The 23,411-nt window shown below is 38.8% G+C and overlaps 1 protein-coding gene across 15 annotated transcripts in view; it reads left to right on the top strand.

Annotated features, from left to right (window-relative positions):
* Nucleotides 1-21,687, top strand: part of LOC144593513 (myelin transcription factor 1-like protein) — a 346,938-nt gene extending 325,251 nt beyond the window's left edge. For 12 of the 15 annotated variants that reach the window (XM_078399197.1, XM_078399201.1, XM_078399195.1 and 9 more), the window contains 4 exons: nt 8,770-8,873; nt 9,961-9,999; nt 11,602-11,745; nt 19,313-21,687. In XM_078399197.1, the coding sequence (XP_078255323.1) occupies nt 8,770-8,873; nt 9,961-9,999; nt 11,602-11,745; nt 19,313-19,453 (428 nt within the window). In that variant the 3' untranslated portion in view covers nt 19,454-21,687. The remainder of the gene's footprint in view (nt 1-8,769; nt 8,874-9,960; nt 10,000-11,601; nt 11,746-19,312) is intronic. The other 3 variants (XM_078399205.1, XM_078399199.1, XM_078399191.1) reach the window with 1 other exon arrangement.
* Nucleotides 21,688-23,411: the final 1,724 nt, after the last annotated feature.

Below are 23,411 nucleotides of genomic sequence, written 5' to 3'. Positions count from 1 at the left end.
GGTCCTCACCCTAAACGTCGCCTGTCCAATCTCTCTACAATGCTGCCTGCCCCGCTGAGTTACTCCAGCAATTTGTGTCCTTAAATGTTTTGATTGTCTTTTAGTGCTTTTTTTATTTTAATTTTCTTTTATTTATTTTCCATTGTTCCATTGATTTTTTTGAGTGATCAAAATAAGTGCTAGCAGTTCCTCTTGGAACTACTTGACCACACCCAGCATGATTCAGCCCCGGATGGAATACAAGAGAATTAACTACATATTGGCAGAATGGATAAAGCAAACCTCCAGCTTTTCAGAAATCTTGGAAATAATCCATGTATTTTTGAGAAAAGAAAACTCTGTATAATGAATATATGAAATCATTTTAGAACACTATTGGCAGTGTCATTTGTTAATTACACTGAGATTTATTAAGTAGGTAGAAACTTTTGCTTCTTTGACCCAATCCACTGTGATAAATGTTAAGCTCAGGGGCTGACAAGCAGAGTTTTATTTTTCTTGGCAAGAGTCAATGGGAGATGGGAATCAGAGACCCAGTTACTGACCGCAAGCAACTCTCAAAGTCCAAATGTTTCATCATAGACATATCCTCCTGCCTGCACAGTTTCAAAATTATGGTCAGGGCATCAAAAGGAAAGGTATATCTAAACTGGAGTTAACCCTTAGTGCAAAATTACATTCTTCTAAGGGAGCGTTTCTCATCCGGGGTTCCCCGGAACACTAGGGTTCCGCTAGAGGTCGATAGGGGTTCCGCGAGAAATCCCCCGTGCCCTGGAAGTCCACACGTAAATGTGGTACCTGGGCTGGGCAAGGTAGCCAATCTCGACCTCATCGGGACTTCCATGGCCAATTTGTCAATTCAGCCACGAGAGGTCGCTCGGGGTTCCGCGAGAAATCCCCCGTGCCCTGGAAGTCTCCCCGAAAATGTAGCACCCAGGCTGGGCAAGGCAGTCAATCTCGACCTCATCGGGACTTCCATGGCCGATCGGTGAGTTAAATTTGCAACCTGTGGCCGGGGCTCTGGAACTCCAGACCAGATGGAGCCAGCACATCTATCCCCATAGCCGACTTCTTTGGCCGGCTTCGCAGGCCGGTATCTCGGCCCCTCACCCCCAGCAGCCGAGGTGGACCGTTCTGGTACCATTGTACCCCTCTCAGTGGCCGTGACCTCCTTTGGTCAGGTAAAATGGATAAACCATTTTCTGATTTTCTGGAACCAAGAGTGCCAGAAAATCAGTGCTGGAACTGTAATGAGTAAACATTAGATTTAAGTGCTAGGTTATAAAACTTTTTTAATTAATTAAGACGTGGTTAAAATATAAAACACAGCAGAAAAGCCACCTTTTTGGGCTAATTACCAATTTATGTGCGAATTCACTTCATCAAGTACTTCAATATGTACTTCAATAAGCAAGATGACATTATACTCTAAATTACTGCAATTAGTGGTTACATGTGGGTTTATTTTCCCCAGGACTAGAACTAATGTAGAGCAGAAATGCCCATCCTTGCTAATCATATGTAAATACATTTTTAAGTCATCTTTGTGTTTAATTTCATATTCGTAATTTTATTATACACGTACGGCATATTCTTGGATAATTCTTGGGTATTATAATAAAGTCTTCAACCTGTTATGTCATTTAAAAGTATAATAATCATAGGGAATATATTTAGCGATGTCTATATGGGGCCAGTGTGAAACGGCCTTTAATGGTCAGTGGACAGGAGCTGTTTGTGATAATTTTTTATGTAGGGGTTCCCTGAGACATGAAAATTATTTCAAAGGTTCTGCAGGGTAAAAAGGTTGAGAAACACTGTTCTAAGGTGTTGGCTCTTGTGCAATATGCCAAGCTAATAATAATTGCAACAAAATTACAAAAAAGTGGTGTTATTGAAACAGCATTTATTTTATGTTGCGGTAGAATGCCCATGGTTCCTATTAATTTCTGGATGTGATCCTAATAATCGATTTCCCCTTAGCATATCATTCTTTGCAGGAAATGCATCACAATTGTTAATCCTGAAATCCCACCACATTTGATGGAAATAGAGCACACGATTAATCTGTGATCAGAAAAATGTCTTAATTATGAACAAAATGGCTCCAATGAACATTGCAATGTCGTACATAAGAAGGAAATATGTGCATGGGTTTTCAAATTATAATCTCTCAGATTAGGTTGCAAGAGTAAATTACTCAAGCAATATACCCTGATAGGTTTGAGAGTCATGTTCTGTTTTCATACATTCTCAGCCACCTACTAAGTCAAATAAGTGAACTAATCTATAATACATTTTGAGGTGTTTCGTAGCAATAACTTTAAAGTTCTAATACATGAAAGATCAATACAGTGTAGAAGCTATTAACTTGCCATGAGCCCATTTTGCAAAATTAACAAAAATCTGTGTTGACCCTTTGCTATGGTATATTTCTTTAAACAATATCAAATGGAAGTACTAATCACTTCAGTGTTCTGCAGGGTGAATTTGTTGAGTCGGGTTTTTTTAAAGACTTACTGGCAGAAGCCTAGCCAACCAAGGCTTTTCTGCAATCACATTAATTTCCTGGTCATCACGTGACGGTACAGACACTTAGCCGACCGAGTGATAGCCAAGGTTAGGATAGAGCTGTGGAGAATGGGATGCTGCAGGAAATTAAGCAGACCAGAAAATCTGAATAGCCTGCGTTTCATTGATTTTTGGAGGCCGATTCTGAGGTCCTGAGTACTGGAACTGCAGTAGTTTACCTTGACCTGTGTGGCTAGCTCAGTGCTTAAAATCACCAGCATGTGTAGTTTTCATTGAAAATTAATTCTTCAAATAGTCCTAGCTTTCTTTGCACCTACCATGATTTGATCAAGCATCTAAACCATGGGAAATAAAGTACATTTTTCAGCAGTTCATTGCTCATCTGTGTAAAATGCCCCAGAGCCACCATTGAGCATCAAAGAACTATGAATTTAAGTAAGTATAAGAGAGAATATCAATGGTAAATGCGGAGTTGAAACTAATGGTATAATTATTGTGTAGGAAGGAACTGCAGATGCCAGTTTACACCGAAGAAAGACACAAAATGCATGAGTAACACAGCGGGTCAGGCGGCATCTGGATAAAAGGAACTGGTGACATTTCAGGTTGAGACCCTTCTTCAGACTGGTGCTGGCTCGGGTTTCCCAGGCTTCTCACTTTATCGATGAAACAAAATTGTATAGATAATTATAATTTGAAGTTACAGATGCTAGAAATCTGAACCAAATCAGAAAATTCTGGAAACACTCAGCAGAATGGATAGCATCTGGGGAAAGAGGAAAAAATAATAGATGTTTCCGGATCAAGACCTTTCATAAGAAACAGGAGAGGAAAATAGTTAGTTTTCAGGAGTTTTGAGGATCGGGAGAGATAAATAGGACAAAGGGGATATCTCCGATAGGGTGGGACCAATTGTATACATTAACTAGTGGTTCTCGTGCTTCAGATAATAGGAGCGCTTGCAGTCCAAATCTCTGATCTGTGGCATGCAGGACTCCTACTGTTCTGTGTAGGCTTCCAATCGCAGATTAACATTACAGAGAAAAGTTGTCAACCTCAGTAAAAAGTTAATACACAATCCTGATGGAGACAAAGGCCATTTGAATAATCTGTACCTCTGCATGCATGATCTATTGGTCTCATTGAACTTTGGCAATATTAACAGCTGAAGAAGATTTCAGCATGGTTTAAGCCTTATTAAATATTCAAGTACTCAAATCAGGATTTTTAATTATATATTATGTTTAAGCACCTGAATCATTTATTCTGCTGCCGTCAGCTAAGATGTTTTAAATCATTTCCCATTTTGTTAATATTTTATATTTGAACGTGGTATTAGAAAGCTTCCACGATGCTACATATTTCCCCTTTTAAACAGAAAATCAGCAAACTTTTGTAGATGGCAAAAATTAACAACTTTGTTATGGTTTTTATTACACATTAGGAGTAAATCATACTTATAATTAATTTATAAAATCTTCTCTGAATGAGCATAAAGTGAGAAATTTGTAATATAAATGAAATATATGGAGAACATCGATCATGACTTTTTATGATTGGGGTTGGCTCTAAAATGTGACATTTAAGATTTGGTTGCATTTCATTTATTATCTTTTATCAAAATTTTTCAAGCACTTTTTCCTGGTAGCAATTTTCTGGAGACCTGCATTCATATTTTTTTGTGTGCTTCCCAATAGACAGCGGCCAGGAAGCACGCACAAATTCTGAGTGATTCTTTAAGTTTGCCTTCCCAAGTTGTGTAGAAGTATCTATCTCAATATCTTTCTCTCAATCACTCACTAATAGGGTAGATATTTTTAAACAACAGCCAAAAGTGCCTCGAGTTGCACAAAGTAGCTCCTCATCATTGAGAACTATGGCTGTGGTTCCATTATTAAATTACCAGATTCATAGTACAGAGGACTGGACTAAAGCTCAGAGGACCAAGTTCATGCAAAACACAAAGTGCTTTGTGGAATAACTCAGTGGGTCAGTGGGTGAGATTAATCTGCAATTCTTACAGAATACAAACCAGACCAGAAGGGTGGTAAAACCTATTGTGATGGGGAATAAATGCAACAAGCTATTTATTTGATATATATAAGGATAAGTACCTGGGGAAAGGCAGCTAGTTGCGATGTAATGTGAGAATAAATGAGAATGTCATTCACAGGCAGGGAGATAGGACAGAGGGAACATAAAAATAAACTTACAAAAAGACAAGTTATCCAGGGATAAGTATTCAGGTAGACCTGAAAACAAGGTGCTATGTGTAGAGAACTTATATTTTTACCCCTGTTCTGTGCTTGAACAGTACTGCAGTACGATTACCTGTGAGGCTCTTCAGATGAGTGAAGCTATGGCTGAAGAGGATGTAACAACATAGATTTGATGCAAATGAATTTTTGAAATCCTTGAAGTGAGAATTATTTCCCGACAGCTCAAAGTGGGTTATACTTTTGCCAGAGGTAGCTGGTGTAATTACTTCCAGAGCAGCTGCTTTGAAGCCGACTATCGCAAGAGGCAGTTGCGTGTTGGCAAATATTACATCGATTTTTGGCTTATCGTACAGATGGGAATGCTCCTCTACTCTTCCATGCCAACTGGAATACAACGAGAAACCGTACATTCAAACAAACTTCCACCTCCTGCACAACAATTCTTTATGCCAGCACTTGGAACCTGTCCCTGTTCCTGAACCCATGGTTTTGCACAACAATCTTAGCCAATCACTAGTTCTTTGCAAGGAAGGACTGCACAGGTGCCAAATGTGCTTGAAATGCTGCAGACTTTGCAATTCATAGCTTGGGCACATTTGTTGATGATGAACTCCAAATTGCTCTGCATATACATGTGTGTAAAATATAAAAAGTAAATGCACGTCAGCTGGCACCATAAAATCCATTACATTTCCAAATATTTTTTCTGAGAGTTCTAGGAAACTCTCATAGAGTTTCTTAATGTTGCAGCTTACCTTTAAGGCCTACATGGCTTCCACTCTCGTTTCCATTACAGCTCAATGCCCCATATTGATGTCTAAGGCAGTAAAAGAAGCCTTCCTATGGATGTGGGAACCCTCTTTATTTTGAAGGAAGAACATGCACATGTCCCCCTGGGCAGAAGCCAACCCAGAAATTCGACCATATTAAAAGAGTAGACTGGAGTTTTGAATTAAATGAAAAAAGCATTGAGATCATTATACTCTCACAATGACCATTTAATTTGAATTTATGTTCAATTCATAGTCAGAAGTGTGCAGTCCGTAACCATCTGAAAAAATATCAATACAAATTTATGAAATAGTCTGACAATTCTCTATTTTAAATGTTCTTTCGGTTGTCACTGTACATAAAGCATAAATTTAAGGGTTTGAAAGGAATTTTAATAAAAATAAGGCTTGATTTAACTGGCTGTTTAAGCCGAACATCAATTAATGCTTCGGGAGCGTTTCTAAACCATAAGAACAAAGGGCTTTTCAATGCACCTGGAACTGTTCGGCTGTTCTTAACACCTTTGTTTGGCAAAGTAAAAGTCAGCCAAGGGCACTGCTCTGGGGCAACTCCAAGCTCAGGTTAATGGGGCCAATAGCTTTCAAGTTTTATTTTTCTGTGTACACACAATTGTAAATTACAATTAATATTACATTTTATTGCATGAATCATGGGGACAGAAGTAATCTAATTCATCCAACAAGTCTGTCACCATGCTGATGCTCTGTTTGAACCTGCTCCCTCCATTCTTCATCTTACCCTCTTCATATTTCCTTCTGTTAAATTCTTGCTCATTTGTCTGAAGAAGGGTTCCATTCCAAAACATTACCTGTTCCTTTTCTCCAGAGATGCTGCCTGACCAGCTGGACACTTTGTGTCGACCTTGCTCATTTGCTTGTCTAGTTTCCTTTTTAAAGCATCAATTAGCAATCAGTAACACATTCAGTGGTGCTGACGCTTCCATGTTGACCATTCACTGAGTGCAACAACTTTGGGATGTGTTGGATTTTATTGTCCAGGGCTGATGGCTTGGACTTAATCACATCTTATTTGCTTTTACCTGAAAGTTGTAACCTCACAATTTGGGTTTCAACCTAATGGTTTTTGATAGCTTCTTCTTCACTGCAAGGTTTTTGATAATATAACAACCAGATCCCTCACCAGATTGAGCTAAAAAATATATATTACCAATTTAGTCGTGGGGTACCACGGTGGGGCAGCGGGAGAGTTGCTGCCTTACAGTGCTTGCAGCGCCGGAGACCCGGGTTCGATCCCGACTACGGGTGCTGTGTGTACATAGTTTGTACGTTCTCCCCGTGACCAGCGTGGGTTTCTTCCGAGACCTTCAGTTTTCTCCCACACTCCAAAGGCGTACAGGTGTGTAGGTTAATTGACTTGGTATATGTGTAAATTGTCCCTAGAGTGTGTTAATGTGCGGGGATTGCTGGTCGGTGCGGACTCAGTGGACCGAAAGGCGTGTTTCCATGCTGTATCCCTAAACTAAACTAAACTAAACTTGGTAATACATGAGTAAGTCAGGGGGTCAGGCAGCAGAGAAAAGGAATAGGTGATGTTTTGAGTCAAGATTCTGCATTAGACTTTAGGAGGCCCAAAATGACACCAATTCCTTTTTTCCAGAGATGCTGTCTGACCCACTGAGCCACTCCAACATTCTGTGTCTATCTTGGGGGTGGATCAGTATCTTCAGTTCCTTCCTGCACACGTCGTCATACTTAATAGCTGGGCAGATTTTGTTCATTTTCAAATGCAGAGGGCAGCTTTGTGTTTTGACTTTGCTTAGAGAAGAGCCAAATAACCTCTACACAGTCTATAGCTGACCTTTGTGCACCTGCACTGAGACACAGAATGTGCCAGAGGTCAGACGGGCAGCAAAGCTGATCCTCCATTCTGTCATGGGACATGGGGATGGGGGTTCAGATGTACTGAGTTGTGGGGTAGACATACGTTGCATTCTACCCCTTCTACTACTCCTGCTGTGGGTGGGATCTGTACTGTGGCCCCAGTGCTTTGAATGAGTGTGTTGACTTTGATTGGATTGGTAAATGCAGATAAGCTTTTTATTTTACACAATCGTAATGTTTTTAATTAATTTCTATTACTTAAATATTTTTCCATACATTTAATTTCGTATTTTTTATTGTAGTTTACTGTTCTACTGTTTTGGATATTTGTGGAGGGATGGCCTCTCAGAGACAAGCAGCAGCAGCAGATAAATTAGTGACACCACAAATTAGTGGCATGAGGAAGAAGAGTCAAAACCCGAGCTGTCACCTATCCGCGTTCTCTAGAGATGCTGCCTGGCCCACTGTTACTCCAGCACTATATCTTTTTAGTGATACCATAGTTGGCTTTGCTGTGGAGCAAAGTCTTGCGAGCAGTACTGGTGCACGATTCATTAGAGTCAGAGTTGTACAACATACAAACAGGCCCTAGCATATGAGAGATCCTTTTAAATGTCTGATAACAGCGTGGAAGAAGTTGTTCTGAATTTGGTGACATGTGCTTTCAAGCATTTGTAAATTCTGCCCGAGGGGAGATGGGAGAAGAGGGGGTTTGAATGGTCCCAGATTATGCTGGCTGTTTTCCCGAGGCAGCCTGAAGAATAGATGAAGTCGATGGAGGGGTGGTTGGTTTATGTGATGGACTGGGCTGCAATTACAAATTGTTGTGGTCTTAGACAGAGCAGTTGTTATACCAGCCATGAATGCATCCAATGCTTTCTGGGTGCTTTCCAGGTGCTTTCTGTGGTGCATTTGTTGAAATTGATAAGTCATTAGGTCAGATAAGAGCATGCCAAATTTGCTTAGCCTTCTGAGGAAGTAGAGGCATAGTGTACTTTCTTGGCCACAGAGTCATTTGTTGGTCCAGGACAAATTTTTGGTGATATTTATACTGAGGAACTTGAGTTCTCAGCCAGTTAGACTTCAATACCATTGATACAGGCTGTGTACTTACATCAGGCTGGTTCATTTTCACACTTTAACTAAATATGAATTCCTGTGTCAGGATTGTTTAACATTTTTGTTAAATTTGTACTTGCACTAACATAAGCGATTATAACTATAGTGATGAGCCCATAAAAGAAAATCATAGTTAGTATCTTTAGTTGAGTAAAAACATTAGAAAACATCAAAGTAGTTTTAATATTTGGTGAGTCAAGTTTAATTTTGAGCTATGTGTGGTTCCATGTATTCATTGTAATTTTTAACATAATCTTATTCCCTAGGGATAGAGAATGATGAAGAAATCAAACAGCTGGATGAAGAAATTAAGGAATTAAATGAATCTAATTCCCAGGTGGAAGCAGATATGATCAAGCTTAGAACCCAGGTAGCAATGTTTAAAAAGAAATCTTTGTATTCATTGCATGCCGAAATATTTAGTGTTTTTGGTAAAAGGTTCTGTTTGACATCAGAAATAAGTAACAAGCAACTAATGTGGAATCAGTTGACATCCAGCAAAGTAATTACTTGGTCCCTCCATTGTGAACCCATCCCTCTCCGTCCAACCCCACAAACTAAATGTGGACAAATTCTGGCATTTCCTTCCAACCGCAACTCATCAATCCATCTAACAAGGCCTTCCATCCAACCTTTCCACTTGGCAAGAGTGGATTGAGATGGTATGTAGGACATGCGCCGACCTTTAGATATAGAGCCTCTCACTATGTTATAGCAGCCTATCAGATTGTTACTTATGCAGGGGGTCGTGGTGTGAAACAGTAATTGTGTGGAGCTTGACCTATAACCAGTGACTACCTAGATATTCTGCAAACTATGAACTACTTTCTGGGGACCAGAACAGCTCTGTTTCTGTTCGGTAAACCTTCCAATGTTTTGAAACTGTAAGTGGGAGAACGAGCTATCTTAAAACTTTGCTTAAGTCCATTAGAAATGGGGAAATATTTTAAGAGCAAGCAAAGAACATTCTGTACTTGGTGCAATAATAGATTAACCCTTAATAATAGATTAATCAATAATAGATTAATAATGATAATAATTACACCAACTTGTTGACCCAATATGGCATCAAATCAAAGTGGTGAGAGTGAGCCTTGGCCTGACTTAAGAGTTATACTGTCATTTTAAAGTTACTGTAAAGGGGAAGCTACTTCACAGTGACATAAAAGAAACAATATAAATGCACCCTTGGTGGTTGAATGGATTTATGCAAATGAACTTTAGCTCACACCACTTGCAAGGTACCCAAGCATACTTTGCACTTGAGTTACTGTAAACCTCATTCACTGTCATATTGTACCGCTCATGTTGTATACTGTGGAACTAATGTATATTGAAGCTTGATAGCCAATGAATCAGCAGTCTCAAAGTGCTCTTCAACTGAAATTCTCTATAATAATTGACTTGACTATAATATGATAGAAAGCATTTATTCATTTATATTTTCCCTCCTTTAGGTCCCCCACACCATGCATCAATCCCTGGCTGAGAGGGGGGTAGGTGATTTGCTGTCTTTGCCACTTTGTAGCAGGCTACTCAGAGCTCCTCCGGAGTGTCCCAGGTTGACTTGCATGATGGCGTTTTAGGTCTGAGCCGGTGGGGAAGAATCTGCCAGCCTTTGTTCTGCAGTTTTCACAGTTACCTGGCTGAGAACACCAGAATGTGAACCCACTTACAATCACTCAGCAATGTGGTGAATTATTAAACCAGTACCAAGTGCATATTATTAACAATATTAAGAACATCTGTTAACAAAAAAAGGAAAGAAAGGTGTTTATTTTCTAATTCTACCAGGTATAATAGAGGTAATCTCCAAGGGTATGAAGTTTCCTTGGCCACCAACCAATAACCTTTATCATTCCACCACTCCCTTCCCAACACGTCCTCCCTTACTGTATCTCATAGGAAAGTATGTGCATAATTCATTTTGTACAACCTGGGACTGGATGCAGCATTATCAGCCCATCAGCAATGACATACCAAATTAATGCATCATCAGATTAGATAACCATGAATGGGACATTCAAAACTGCCAAATTTCCATCGATTAGACTCTGGAACTAAATTGTCTGAAACTGAATGCCTCTCATTGGCTTCCTAATCAATTACTGGGCTCCAGCCAGAGACACACACTTTGTTTTGAAGTACGGTGGGGAGCTGATGGCCTGATTTTCACAAAGCTGGCATAGACACAAGCTTTGAAATTATTGTTGGTGATATTAGTTGATCAACATTCAAAATGCAGATATGATATTCTTTTGTTCTGTGTTTTAACAAAGGCATTAATCTGTTTATTCCAAATAGACTAATGCAGTTGATAAAATAGAGGTCTGAGGGATATCATAGAGAAGTACTTGGCCCTAATATTGCCAACACTCATTTCCAGGCTATGCAGGAGCGATTTTTAAATGACAGGCCACTCATACAAAATTAACCAAACGTGAAGAATTTGTGATTTAACCTATAACCTATAATCTAATTCAATTCACCTTGGCCTTGAAATGATTCTGTACAAAGATTAACATTCTAACATTTAATTTATATGAACATGCTATTCCTTTATTCACAATTCTAACAAAGGTGTTAAATTGTTCAAAATAAAGGAATTGTTTTGAAGATACTCAAATCTTAATCTTCACACAGCAGAATTTCAAGGCCACTAGCTTCTTAAATTGGTTTGGAACTTTTCCCTATATTTTTGCATCGTTCTTCAGTATGGTGTTTTAATTTATGTTGTTTTTGGTATTAATTGGATTACTAATTATTAATATATTTTAGTTTTAGTTTAACAACGATGTTATTTTTTAAATTACTGATTACTATTGTATGCTTTATGTTTAAGATTAATAATTGGTATTGCTTTAGTAATTGTAGGCTAGAAGTATTTGGTAAATTATGCTTTAGCTTTTAAATTACTGAATGGTAAAGTATGTTTTCCTTTAAGGTCACAAATGGGCATTATGTTTAAAAATAAAAATTACTATAAATGTAAGATGCTATAAATGTATTGAATGGTGAAGTATGTTTTAAAGTGATCAGTTAGTAAAGTAAGACTGACTTTAAGATTGCTAATTGATATTGGATGCCTTGCTTTACAGATAACAACAATGGAGAACAACCTAAAGACGATAGAAGACGAAAATAAAGTAATTGAACAACAGAATGAGTCCCTTCTGCATGAGCTGGCCAATCTAAGTCAGTCTCTAATCCACAGCTTGGCCAACATCCAACTGCCACACATGGTAAGTTCCAAAATAAAAAATAGCTATATTATACATTCTTCCAAACAATGACTTGATACAATGGCAATGATGTGAAGGAATTATCCAGTAAAAAAAACTGGTGATCTGCAGTTGTAGCAAAGCATAGAATCAAAGGATCAGGAAACTAGAAAATGAGGCTATTCAGCACATTAGGCCTGTGCTTGTTTCCTATTCACCCACTTTTTTGCTGAGCTATTGAAAATTGGTTGCCTTCAAATATTTGTCTAGTTCCATTTTGAAAGCCATGAATAAACTTGCTGCCGTTATACTTTTATAACAATTAGCCCCTAAAGGTGCTGCATTTTGGAGGAGGACATATACAATAAAATGTATGGCAACACAGGTAGATAGAGTACTGAACAAGGCACGTGATATGCTTGTCTTCATAGGTAAGGGCATAGATTATAAAAGTTGGGATGCTATGTATCCACTTTATAAAATTTGGCTTCGACAGCACTTGGAGAATTGTGTGCAGTTCAGGTCACCACACTGTGGGAATTATGTGGTTACACTGTTTAGAATGCAGTGGATGTTAACCAGAATGTTGCTTGGAATGGAGGGCTTAAGTTGTGGAGAGAGATTCAACAGGCTAGGTTCGGTTTCCCTGGAGAGAGGGAGGTCTGCAGTGACCTGACAGAGGCATAGATAATTATAAGACACATCGTTCAATTGTGCTATAGATAGAATAGATAGAATCTTTTTCCCATGGTGGAGGTATTAAAAACAAAAGGGCATGAGTTTAAGGAGAGAGGAAGGAATTTTAAAGGGGGTTTGAGGTGCAAGCTTATTGTACAAAAAGTGTTTGATATCGAAGTCACTGCCAAAGGTGGTGATGGATTCAGATACAATCACTGCTTGTAAGAGACATTTAGAAACCCACTTAAATAGGCTACAGAGTTGGTGCAGGCAGTTGCAATTAGTATAGATGGGTAAAAGGTTTGCATGGACATGATGGGCCAAAGGGCCCATTTCTGTGCCTCTTGCTTTATGATTCCGATAAGCATTTTCCGTGCTGAAAGATCAACTGGGCATTTCTTCCTGTGAGTCAGCATCATAACCTCTGTGTAATTTCCTCATCAGAAGCTCATGGTTGGACATCAATTCTCAGCAATGCTTTTCCTGAAGTATCACAGGAGAACTCGTTGTTGGGTACTTCCAGGATAACAAAATGTTATCGTCACAGACTGGAACGCCTCCAGATAAATGAAATACCTACTTAATTGCTTGCTCACCACACTATTGACCAACCATGGCTACAACCCAAATCTTCAGAAAGATCCAAAATCTGTATCTCCTCCTCCTCCTCCCATGTCATGCCCCTAACCAAAGCCCTGACCTTTGATCTCACTCCCCCCCCCCCCCCACCACTAACCATATTACATTGTTAGTGAGGTCACTACCCTGCCAGCCCAAACCTCAAAGCCATTCCCAACAACAAAGTAAATGGGATCGATCCCCCATATCTCAACTATATATTGACAATGGGATCTCTATTTCTTAACCTCATGACAACCCCCAATGCAATCACTTCCTTCTCCACACACATCCCAATAAGACATCCCAGTCCATGACCTGTATCTCCTTTTCTCACCCAAAACTGTTTTGCCCCACTGGACCACATCGATTGCTTTGCATTGAATTTTATCTGGCACATGTCGACATGTTCAATCATCCTATCAATGTACTAACATAGTCTTATCCTTGGAACTATTTTGCATACATCCAAATGTTATGGCATCTCAAGTTTGGAAATTTAACACCTATACTTAGGTTATTAATATATAATGTATAATTGAGGCAGTGCAGCGTAGGTTCACGAGATTGATCCCTGGGATGGCAGGAATGTCATATGAGGAAAGATTGGAAAGACTGGGCTTGTATTCACTGGAGTTTAGAAGGATGAGAGGGGATCTTATAGAGACGTGTAAAATTATAAAAGGACTGGACAAGCTAGATGCAGGAAAAATGTTCCCAATGTTGGGGGAGTCCAGAACCAGGGGCCACAGTCTTAGAATAAAGGGGAGGCCATTTAAAACTGAAGTGAGAAGGAACTTTTGCACCCAGAGAGTTGTGAATTTGTGGAATTCTCTGCCACAGAGGGCAGTTGAGGCCAAATCACTGGATGAATTTAAGAGAGAGTTAGATAGAGCACTAGGAGCTAGTGGAATCAAGGGATACGAGGAGAAGTTGGGCACAAGTTACTGATTGTGGATGATCAGCCATGACCACAATGAATGGTGGTGCTGGCTCGAAGGGCCGAATGGCCTCCTCCTGCACCTATTTTCTATGTTTATATGTTTCTATATCAAAAGTAGTTGTTTTCACAGCACTGACCTTCAGAAAACAGTACTATATGCTATCTTCAAATTTGAAAAACATCTAAATGGCCCCATTCTTTGTTTTCTTTCCCTGAACTACTTTCTTAGCCATTTTACTCTATGGGATTCAGCTTTGCTAATTACAATTTATGTAGGATTTTATCAAAGATCTTCTTAAAAATCAATGTGAACACCATCTAATGCATTTGCTTCACTAATCCACTCATCAAAAAACTCATTCTGGTTAGTCAAATACAATTTATTTTTAAGACATAGATAGACACAAAATGCTGGAGTAACTCAGCAGGACAGGCAGCATCTCTGGATAGAAGGAATGGGTGACATTTTGGGTCGAGTCCCTTCTTCAGCACTTCCTCAGTCTGAAGAAGGGTCTCGTCCCAAAACGTCATTCCAACATTTTGTGTCCATCTTTAGTTTAAACCAGCATCTGCAGTTCCTTCCTACACACTTCTCTTTAATACAGTTATGTTCATTCAAACCTGTGAAGGAGTAGTATTCATCCACTGATTTTGACACCCTTACCAATTAAGAATTTATACTTAAGACTTTAGAGATAGAGCACGGAAACAGGCCCTTCAGCCCACCATGTCCATGCCGACCGCTGATGGAGGGTTGTTGTGGCATCTGAGGTACCTTGATGGTTCTGGCCACGTCAGGATTCATTTGACTTGAGCTCCCTGCTCCACATTAAATCAAGCAATCCCCACCTGCTTCATGCACTGACTCACCTGCCAGTTGAACAGGTTCATATTGGAAATGAATCAAAGGAGTTAAAATACAAGTAGGTAGGTAAACAGATTAAACATCTGCCCAAGTGTCCTATTTCTCAACTTTTTCAACCACTAAACTTTATTAGCAATTATTTGATTGCTTGCAATTCTGTTATGTCATTAGCCATACCCTCTCTCTATGGCTAGTGATATTTCTTAGTAACTTCTGTACTTTTATAAGGCACAAATCTCCTTCAAGAAGATAATATAGTCACAAAAGCATATTTTAATTAAAATGCTTTAAAAGTAAAATTCCATTTAATTTTATTTTTGTACTAGTTAAGAATGAACAGTTGAAAATACAACCATGTGGCAAATATTCAAATTATTAAATTCCCCAAAATAAGGGAAATGTTGGTCTACCTTCCAACAGGTTAGACTAATAGGTTTTTTTATGCTCTGTTCAATTTCTTAGGGCATGACATTGAGTCAGTGCTTGTACTGAGGGCTGCAATAGATGCTGTGATTCCAGATGCGCATAGCATGTGTCTTTTCATAATCATCATCTGATGAATCTGTGCTCTCAGCGGAAAGACTTTTCTACTGTTTGTGTTTATTGGAATGGTTCACAACTCAAGAGAAAAAAATCCCAAATGAACAGTCAATATGGACTTGTATTGAGTGCAAGGTCCCCAAGAAGGCACAAGTTGTCATCCAACTTAAGATTGATATCTAAAGGGGATATTATTCAAATGAACGTCGACAGAAGTGAGGATTGATATTGGCTGTGAACACCAAGCAGCAACTGGGCGGAAAGAACCTTTGAATAGTGTTGACACATTACAATCCTATTGACACTTTGGCAGCCACCCTGCTGCCTCCTTGGATTATGCGATCCTCCTCTTGAATAAAAATTAGTGCCCAGGTCCCAGTCTATATAGAATATTTTCTGGAAACATCTTAGCACCCACTTAACCTACAGGAATTGGCCAGCTCCACGTCGGAGTTAATCGATTTATCTCCCCCTTAAGGTTTTGTGTTTGTCGAATACAAATGACGCTCAAGTCTCAACAGAGCTCTGAAAAATCTGCAGGTTACCTAAATTTTAAATATCCTCACCTTTATAATTTAAAACATTTTACATTAACCTTCATGATCTCTCAGCATGCTGTGGATTCTTCTTCTGATGAAAGTCATGAATTCATGTCTCTGCTCATTTTACTTTTTCAAAAATCAGGTAACCATTTGAACTGGGTGCACATATGCTGCACATTAAAAGTTCAGGTTCCCAATACCATCTTCATGTTAATGTTAAAATTTAAAACTGTAACGTGCACTCTCGCAAATTAGTATCTGAATACTTACCAGTCCAAACTCATTGAAGTAACTAACTCAAACTTCTTGAAGTAGTCAATAGCGTGAAAAAAGAAATAACTACATTTCTTAAATATTTTTAATGATAGCCACAATTCAAATTTCCCACAGTCAATCTTGTGCTAAATTCAATCAGACCAGATTGATATACTCCTATTATCAGACATTTTAATGTGGTTAACTGAATGTTAGCTTGAATCTTGCTGTTTTACATCACTGAGGCACACAAGATGGGAACTTGTTTTGTTCTCAACAACAGCCACATTATTTGTTAGATTTTACAGCACATGAAGTGGATACAATGGAATGACAGATTACCTATATTTGTGTTGGAACTTCTATTCTAATCTAACTCAGACCAATGTGACAGGAGTCTCTCATTCATTGGTGGTTACGTTCTAAAATGGAATTAGTTTGCCTGCTTGTTTCAATTATTTGGTATTCATGCAACCATTCACCGAGGATGGCTGTGGAAAATTTAAATGCCGTTTTGGTACTGTAAGATATTTGAGGTCAAAGTACGCAGATAATTTTGAGGTACAATAGACTTGTCACAACTCAGAGAAAAAAAGCAGTTACTTTTTTTGTGATGCCACCACTCATCTCAGCAAATGTAACATTGATCAAGATGATGAGTTATGGTGCAAGGAATAACAAATTATCGGATTTGTCATTCCTTGCGTGAAGTATTCCCACAGTTGTGGATGGTGCCCTCACCTGTGTCTCCTCCATTTCCTGCAGTTTTGCTGGTCCTTGCCTTTCACCCCACCATCATCTGCACATTGATCTCCAAACTTTCTGCTAGCTTCAACAATCCTACCGCCAATCACATCTTCCCGACCTCACCCCTTCCTGCTTTCTGCAGAGACCACTTTGTCCGTGACCCCTCGGTTTGCACAACTGCTCAGGTACTTTCTCCTGCAAAAGCAGGTGGTGTGACACTTGTTCCTACATCTCCTTCCTCATCCCCATTCAGTCTTTCCAAACACGTGCGCTCTGTCCACCAGGGCCAGTTGGAACGCAGGTTGGAAGCCACTTCAATTCCCCTTCCCGGTTCCATATCAAGCTGTCTGTCCTCAGCTTCCTCTGCTACCAGAGTAAGGTCAAATGCAAACTGGCACCTCACATAACATTTGGTAACTTACAACCCAACAGCATGAACATTCAATATCCAATTTCAGGTGAACCCCTCCACTTCTTATACCCCGTCCCAGATTCTTTCCTCTCCAACACTTCCTCCATTCCCTCATCACCTGCCACTCCCTACTCTGGGTCCCCCATTTTTCTCCCCTCTCTCTGTTTCTTCTACCCACCGTCCCTCCCTTTGTTTCTACATTTCACTACCCACTTTCCTCTCTTATCAGATTCTGCCATTGCACCTCTTTGTCTTCTTCACTTGTTATTTCTAGCCTTAGTTACCATCTCCAACCTTCTCTCTCCCACCTCACTGGGCGTGGGATAAAGTCTGGGATGTGAGAGGTGGATACAAGTGAGGGGGTGATTGGCAGATGGGTGCAGTGGGACAAAGGATAGAGATGTCATCCATTTGCCAATCAAACCCCCCTCACTTATATCCACTTATCACTTGCCAGACTTTGTCCTGCCCCCGCCCCCCACCCTATTTTCCAGTTTTCTTCCCCCTACTCCAATCAGTCTGAAGAAGCATCCGACCCAAAACATCAGCTGTTAATTCCCTTCACAAATGCTGCCTGACCACTTTCCTCCAGCACTTTGTGTATTGTTCAAGATTCCAGCATCTGCAGTTTCTTGTGTCTTAGTCTTTCACTTGCCAGCTCTTTCCCCACCCCTTTCCCTCACTTATTTCTACCAGCGATCTCCCCTCTACTCCAAGAGTCTGAAAAAGCATCCTGCCCTGAAACATCATCTATCTATTTCTCTCCTCAGATGCTGCATCATCCTCCAGCAATTTGTTTTTATTCAGGCTTACAGCATCTGATGTTTCTTTGGTCTGCAAGGAATATTTATTGGTTCCTGATTGTTTGAGGATTTTGCTATTCTATTCCTACAAAAACCTCCCCTACTACCTATTTAACTATCTTGCTGCAGTTTGCCACATCACGGATTGAGCATATAATCCACCATTGCATTACTCACAGATGAACTGTCAGATTTATGAAAAACATAAAAAGCTGCAGATACTGGAAATCTGAAATAAAGGCAGAAAAAAAAGTAGAAATACTCTGCAGATCATGCAGCATCTGCAAAAAGAGGAAGAGACAATGTTTCAGTTTGAACACCCTCCTTAGCACTGGCAATCAATGAAAACTAATTTGCCAGTTCGGATGAAGAATCTTCAGCCTAAAACATTCATTCTCTTTCCACCGGTGTCGACACTGAAAGTTTCCCACAATTTCTTCTTTCATTTACTTTAAGATTCACACTGAGCAGATAGAAACCAATAGTATAAGAAAATAACTGCAGATGCCGGTACAAATCGAAGGTATTTATTCACAAAATGCTGGAGTAACTCAGGCGGCCAAGCAGCATCTCAGGAGAGAAGGAATGGGTGACGTTTTGGGTCGAGACCCTTCTTCAGAAACTAATATTACTTTGTATTAGCACAAAACATCACGCTGGAGGAGCTCATGAGTCAGGCAGCATCTGTGGAGGGATTGGATAGACAACATTTTGCATCATGACTCTACTACAGACTCATTCAGATTAATATATTATTTTGATATATTGTTGAGATATACTAAAGCAATTGAAAGTATAAAGAATTGACAGAAAGAATTGTTCTCTCCAAAAGACAGCATTAACATAGAAACATAGAAAATAGGTGCAGGAGTAGGCCATTCGGCCCTTTGAGCCAGCACTGCCATTCAATATGATCATGGCTGATCATACAGAATCAGTGCCCTGTTCCTGCTTTCTCCCCATATCACTTAATTCCATTAGCCCTCAGAGCTACATCTAACTCTCACTGCTAGAGTTTCTATTGCAAATGTTTATCAGAGTAAAGTTGTTAGATAAATACATATTGTTGCATATGCATATATGCATCTTGTTGCAATGGCATGTAAGAATCGAGGACTAACAACTCGTATTTATTATATGACAGATTTTTAACAAGGTGCCTTTCAACCAATTTTTTTCTTGTAGGATCCAATAAATGAACAGAATTTTGATGCCTACGTGACGACTTTAACAGACATGTATACAAATCAAGATCGCTATCAGAGCCCAGAAAACAAGGCCCTGCTGGAAAACATAAAGCAAGCTGTGAAAGGAATACAGGTCTAAGGACCATTTTCTGGTTTTTAAGAAAGATCTTGTTTGGATGCCTCACGTTTTTTGCTGCTCTAATTTACCAGACAGTGTTGAATAAGGAAACTTTATTTCTGTTACAAAGGTGTTATGCGTAGGAGACTTCATAATGATTTTATGTCCTGCTTTGAAAATAGTAATTGCATTTAATATATAGTTTTTAAAAACATTCACATTTTGTACGTTTTCATATGAGATGACATAGTGTAATATGCCATGTAATGTTTATAGCTGCCAATGTATGCACTTTTTTTGAGTGTATACACTTGAATGGTTGACGGAACAAAAATTGAATAGGATGTGAATTCTTTCAAATGCTTTACAAAAGGGGAAGAATTTAGTATTACAAATTGAATTTGACAGATAACAGAAAGCTTGGGAGCATGTGAGCTATGATCTATGTATCGCTATCACTTGGATACCCTGATTTTCTGTCTCATATGGGAGACTGTGTTTTACAGAATTAAAAAAATAAAATAATTTATGTGCATATTGTTTAATAGACAAGGATTGGTAGCGAAAATGCTCTAGTTTTGAACAACGCTTTAAAAATATAATGTGCTTTAGTTTTAAATGGATTACAATTAGGTGGGGACATTCAAATGAAATTATTGCTTTGGGATTTTAGAACAGTGAATGATGGAATGAGTAGCTTTAAGGTTGTTTTAGTTTAGGTTTGCCAAATAGCCCTGTGTCCTCACTACCCTGTTCTAATTACATCTATTCAAATAAAGGAACAGTGGGATTTGTGGTAAAGACAAAGTAGTCCAGTGAGGGCCTCGGGCTAAACTCCGAGACAAGATAACTTGACAGAAGGATTACTTACACCCGCACTGATTGATGTTGTGACTTAATCAGCATTCCAGGCTATGATGCTTAGAGCAATGCACTTCAATGAACATAGGACGACCGCTGAATGCCACAGCACACTTTCTGTGAAGTTAATTTGTCTTGTAGTTTACAGTACATGTGTATCTATCTGTACTATGGGTCTCTGTAGGAGGAAGTATGGGTTTTATACCTTATTAATAATTTCATCTGACTGGACATTACAGGGTCGCTGTCCCTAGAAACCTGCCAGTTCTACTTTGCACTTACCTTGTCCTATATCTACAGCGTAATAAGGTGTGCAATTGCTGATATTGTCAGTCATATGACAAAAGTCGCATGAGTCTGAACAAATGAAACACAGAAGCCCGTGTGGCCACTGTTGTGGTGATAGCCATAGTGGAAGCTATTGGACACAATAAGGTCATGACAGGAAATGTGATACAATATTCAATGTGAAACATAATCCCAGCAGCACTTTATTCATAGTCGTTGTGCAAAACTTACAAAGTTTTCCCAATGGACAAATTCTTAACTCGCTGGGAAAAGATTCTGTAATTACTCTGGGTTCATGCGGCTATAAGCCTGCACGGTGCCCACTTTCTGTTGTGCTATTAGTTGTAGCTGCCATGTTCAGAATTGCCTTTTTGAGAGCTAAAGCAAGGTGCTTGTCTTTCACCTTATGCCATATATATAAACATATATACTTGCCCTAGCCTCTTTTAGGGCTTTGTTCTTCATTGACTGCATATGCCTTTTTTTCCACTGCATTGTGTCTGCAGCTTCTATGCCAATTATAGTAATGCTTTTAATAGAGTAAGAGCTAGTTTGACTTTTGGATTATTACTGTTCTCACCTATGTAAATGGAAAAGGGATTTTAAGCACAAATCTGCTGCTCATCTAATGTTGGTACATAATATCGAATCAAAACGTACCTGTGACTCCAACATAGTGAACACAGATGTGTCACATATTAGAATGCTAACATTTCATAAGGATTATTGCAGATTCGTCAGAGTTTATTTATAATAACTTATTGTTCATATTCATTTCTAAGTTAATTTAAGTGATATTCATTTATTAAGACAGGATTTTGTATAAACTATTTATTGTGCTCTCTGTGGAACTGAAGTTTGATTTATTTTTGTACAACACAGCATGGATTTGTTGACATTTTAATTTTGCTATAAATGTGTGAAATCACAAGTTGCTGTGATGATTCATTTTTAAATTGTGAACTTTGTACAATTTTGTCATGCTGGATGTTGACACATCTTACTATAAATAAAATTGTGTTGCCACATTTGTAGCACAGTGGTTCTCTGATCAGTGTTAACATTTTAACTTTATTGTATGTACTGGCAGCTGTGGCAAATAAATATTCAGCTAATATAATAAGTATTTCACGAACTCTGCCCTCTTATTGTCATACCTTTGCATGCCAAGCCTTATCAGGCATGGACCTCATTTATGCATGCAATTGTGCAGTCGAGGGTTTTACTAGCCTCCCAGGGAGTTACGCCCTTGAAGTTACCCCTTAAAAAGCTCCAGGAATAAGGCAGAAGAATGCAGAAATTAGGCAGAGGTCGTAGTCTATTTTTCAAATTCTAAGAAATTTGTATATATTAAAAAATCAGATTTGATCTGAGGGCTTCCTTCGCAGTGGGAAGTCAAATTAGATTAAATAAATCTCCAAAATGTGAAGCTGCTCTCCTGCTGAGGCAGCTGCGGCCACAATGCCCTGAATATCTCTGATGGTCTGGCTGTGTGAAGGAAAATGAAGTAAGCCCCACATTTATGTGTGAACCTTCCCTTTAACTAAAAGGGGAGAAAATGCCACAGTACATGATAGTAAAGTTTATTTTTAAAGAACAGCATTGTATCAGGATGTCAAGTACATATTTGTAAAATAATATCTTGAAGATTAAGTTATGGACAGTGCAGCAACTACTGCAAATAATCTAAAAGAGAGTTACATTTCGGGCTAGTTATAAGCCTATTGCTGTGATAAATGAAACATATCCTAAATGTTTGCTGTCATTGCGGCATCTTTACTTGCATTTTTTTCATTGCTGTGTATACTTTAGTTTACATTTGTGTTCATCAAAGTACACTCGCCACAAAGATAAAATATCATCGCTGAACAGATTTTACTTTTACGCAAAGACACAGATGTTGGCAGCAATGTTGTATGAAAGATTTTACGAAAAATGGTAAGTTAAGAGAGAGACAAGAAAGCTGCTCTTCCAGCAAAGGTTCAGTCATGGTACGCCACTGACATACCATGTAACCAATGAATCTCAAAAGCTTAAACAAAATAATACTGAATCGTTGGAGAGAAATGGAGAGTGGAATGACAAACAGTAATCAAATAAAAAGCTACTAGTAGGATTCTGATGAACAAAATAATCCTTCAAAGGAAAAACTTTGCTAAAATAGCATTGATAAGATGCACACTTGCTTGCACTAAGGCAAACTTAAAAAAATAAAAAATGCTTTGTCCAGCCCAAAGATGTAGTGACATTCCACAGGAGGAGGTAAGTCTGATTTAGTGTAGCTTAGTTCATTGTCACATGTACCAAGATACAATGAAAAGCTGTTTATTGCATGCTGTCCGGTTAAAGAAAAGACTATACATGACTACAATCAAGCCGTTCACAGCGTACAGAAAAAAGATAACGGGTGCAAGAGGTAAGAGGTTGTTGTCTAATTTTAAATCTTATAGTGAGAAAGAGGAGGTTAAAAGAGGGCAAGGCCTTGGAGATGAAAGAAAGTATAAATTTAATAGGAGGTTGATTAAAGCAATTCCATCTGAAGAAAAAATAAATGAAAGCAAATTAGTGTCTGAACATTTCAAGATAACCCAGGGAACTTAAGCGTTTAAAGTCCTATCTGGTGTAGAATTCCCCAGCTGAAGGTGTGATTGGTGCCTACAATTATGTTAGCTTAATAACTGAACATCCTACCTCAAGTTATTGTGATTCCATTGCAAGAAAATAAATTAAGGAAAGTTGCTCGAAGAACCATTAATGGAACAGAGGGTGATAAAAATTTGACCTTAATAAGAATAATTAGTTAAATTTGTTGCACAATTGCTTACGTTAT

This window comes from Rhinoraja longicauda, chromosome 5 (genome assembly GCF_053455715.1).
Source record: "Rhinoraja longicauda isolate Sanriku21f chromosome 5, sRhiLon1.1, whole genome shotgun sequence".
Taxonomy (NCBI): domain Eukaryota; kingdom Metazoa; phylum Chordata; class Chondrichthyes; order Rajiformes; family Arhynchobatidae; genus Rhinoraja; species Rhinoraja longicauda.
Note: the sequence above shows the minus strand (reverse complement) of the source record. Positions and strands in the feature narration are given on the sequence as shown.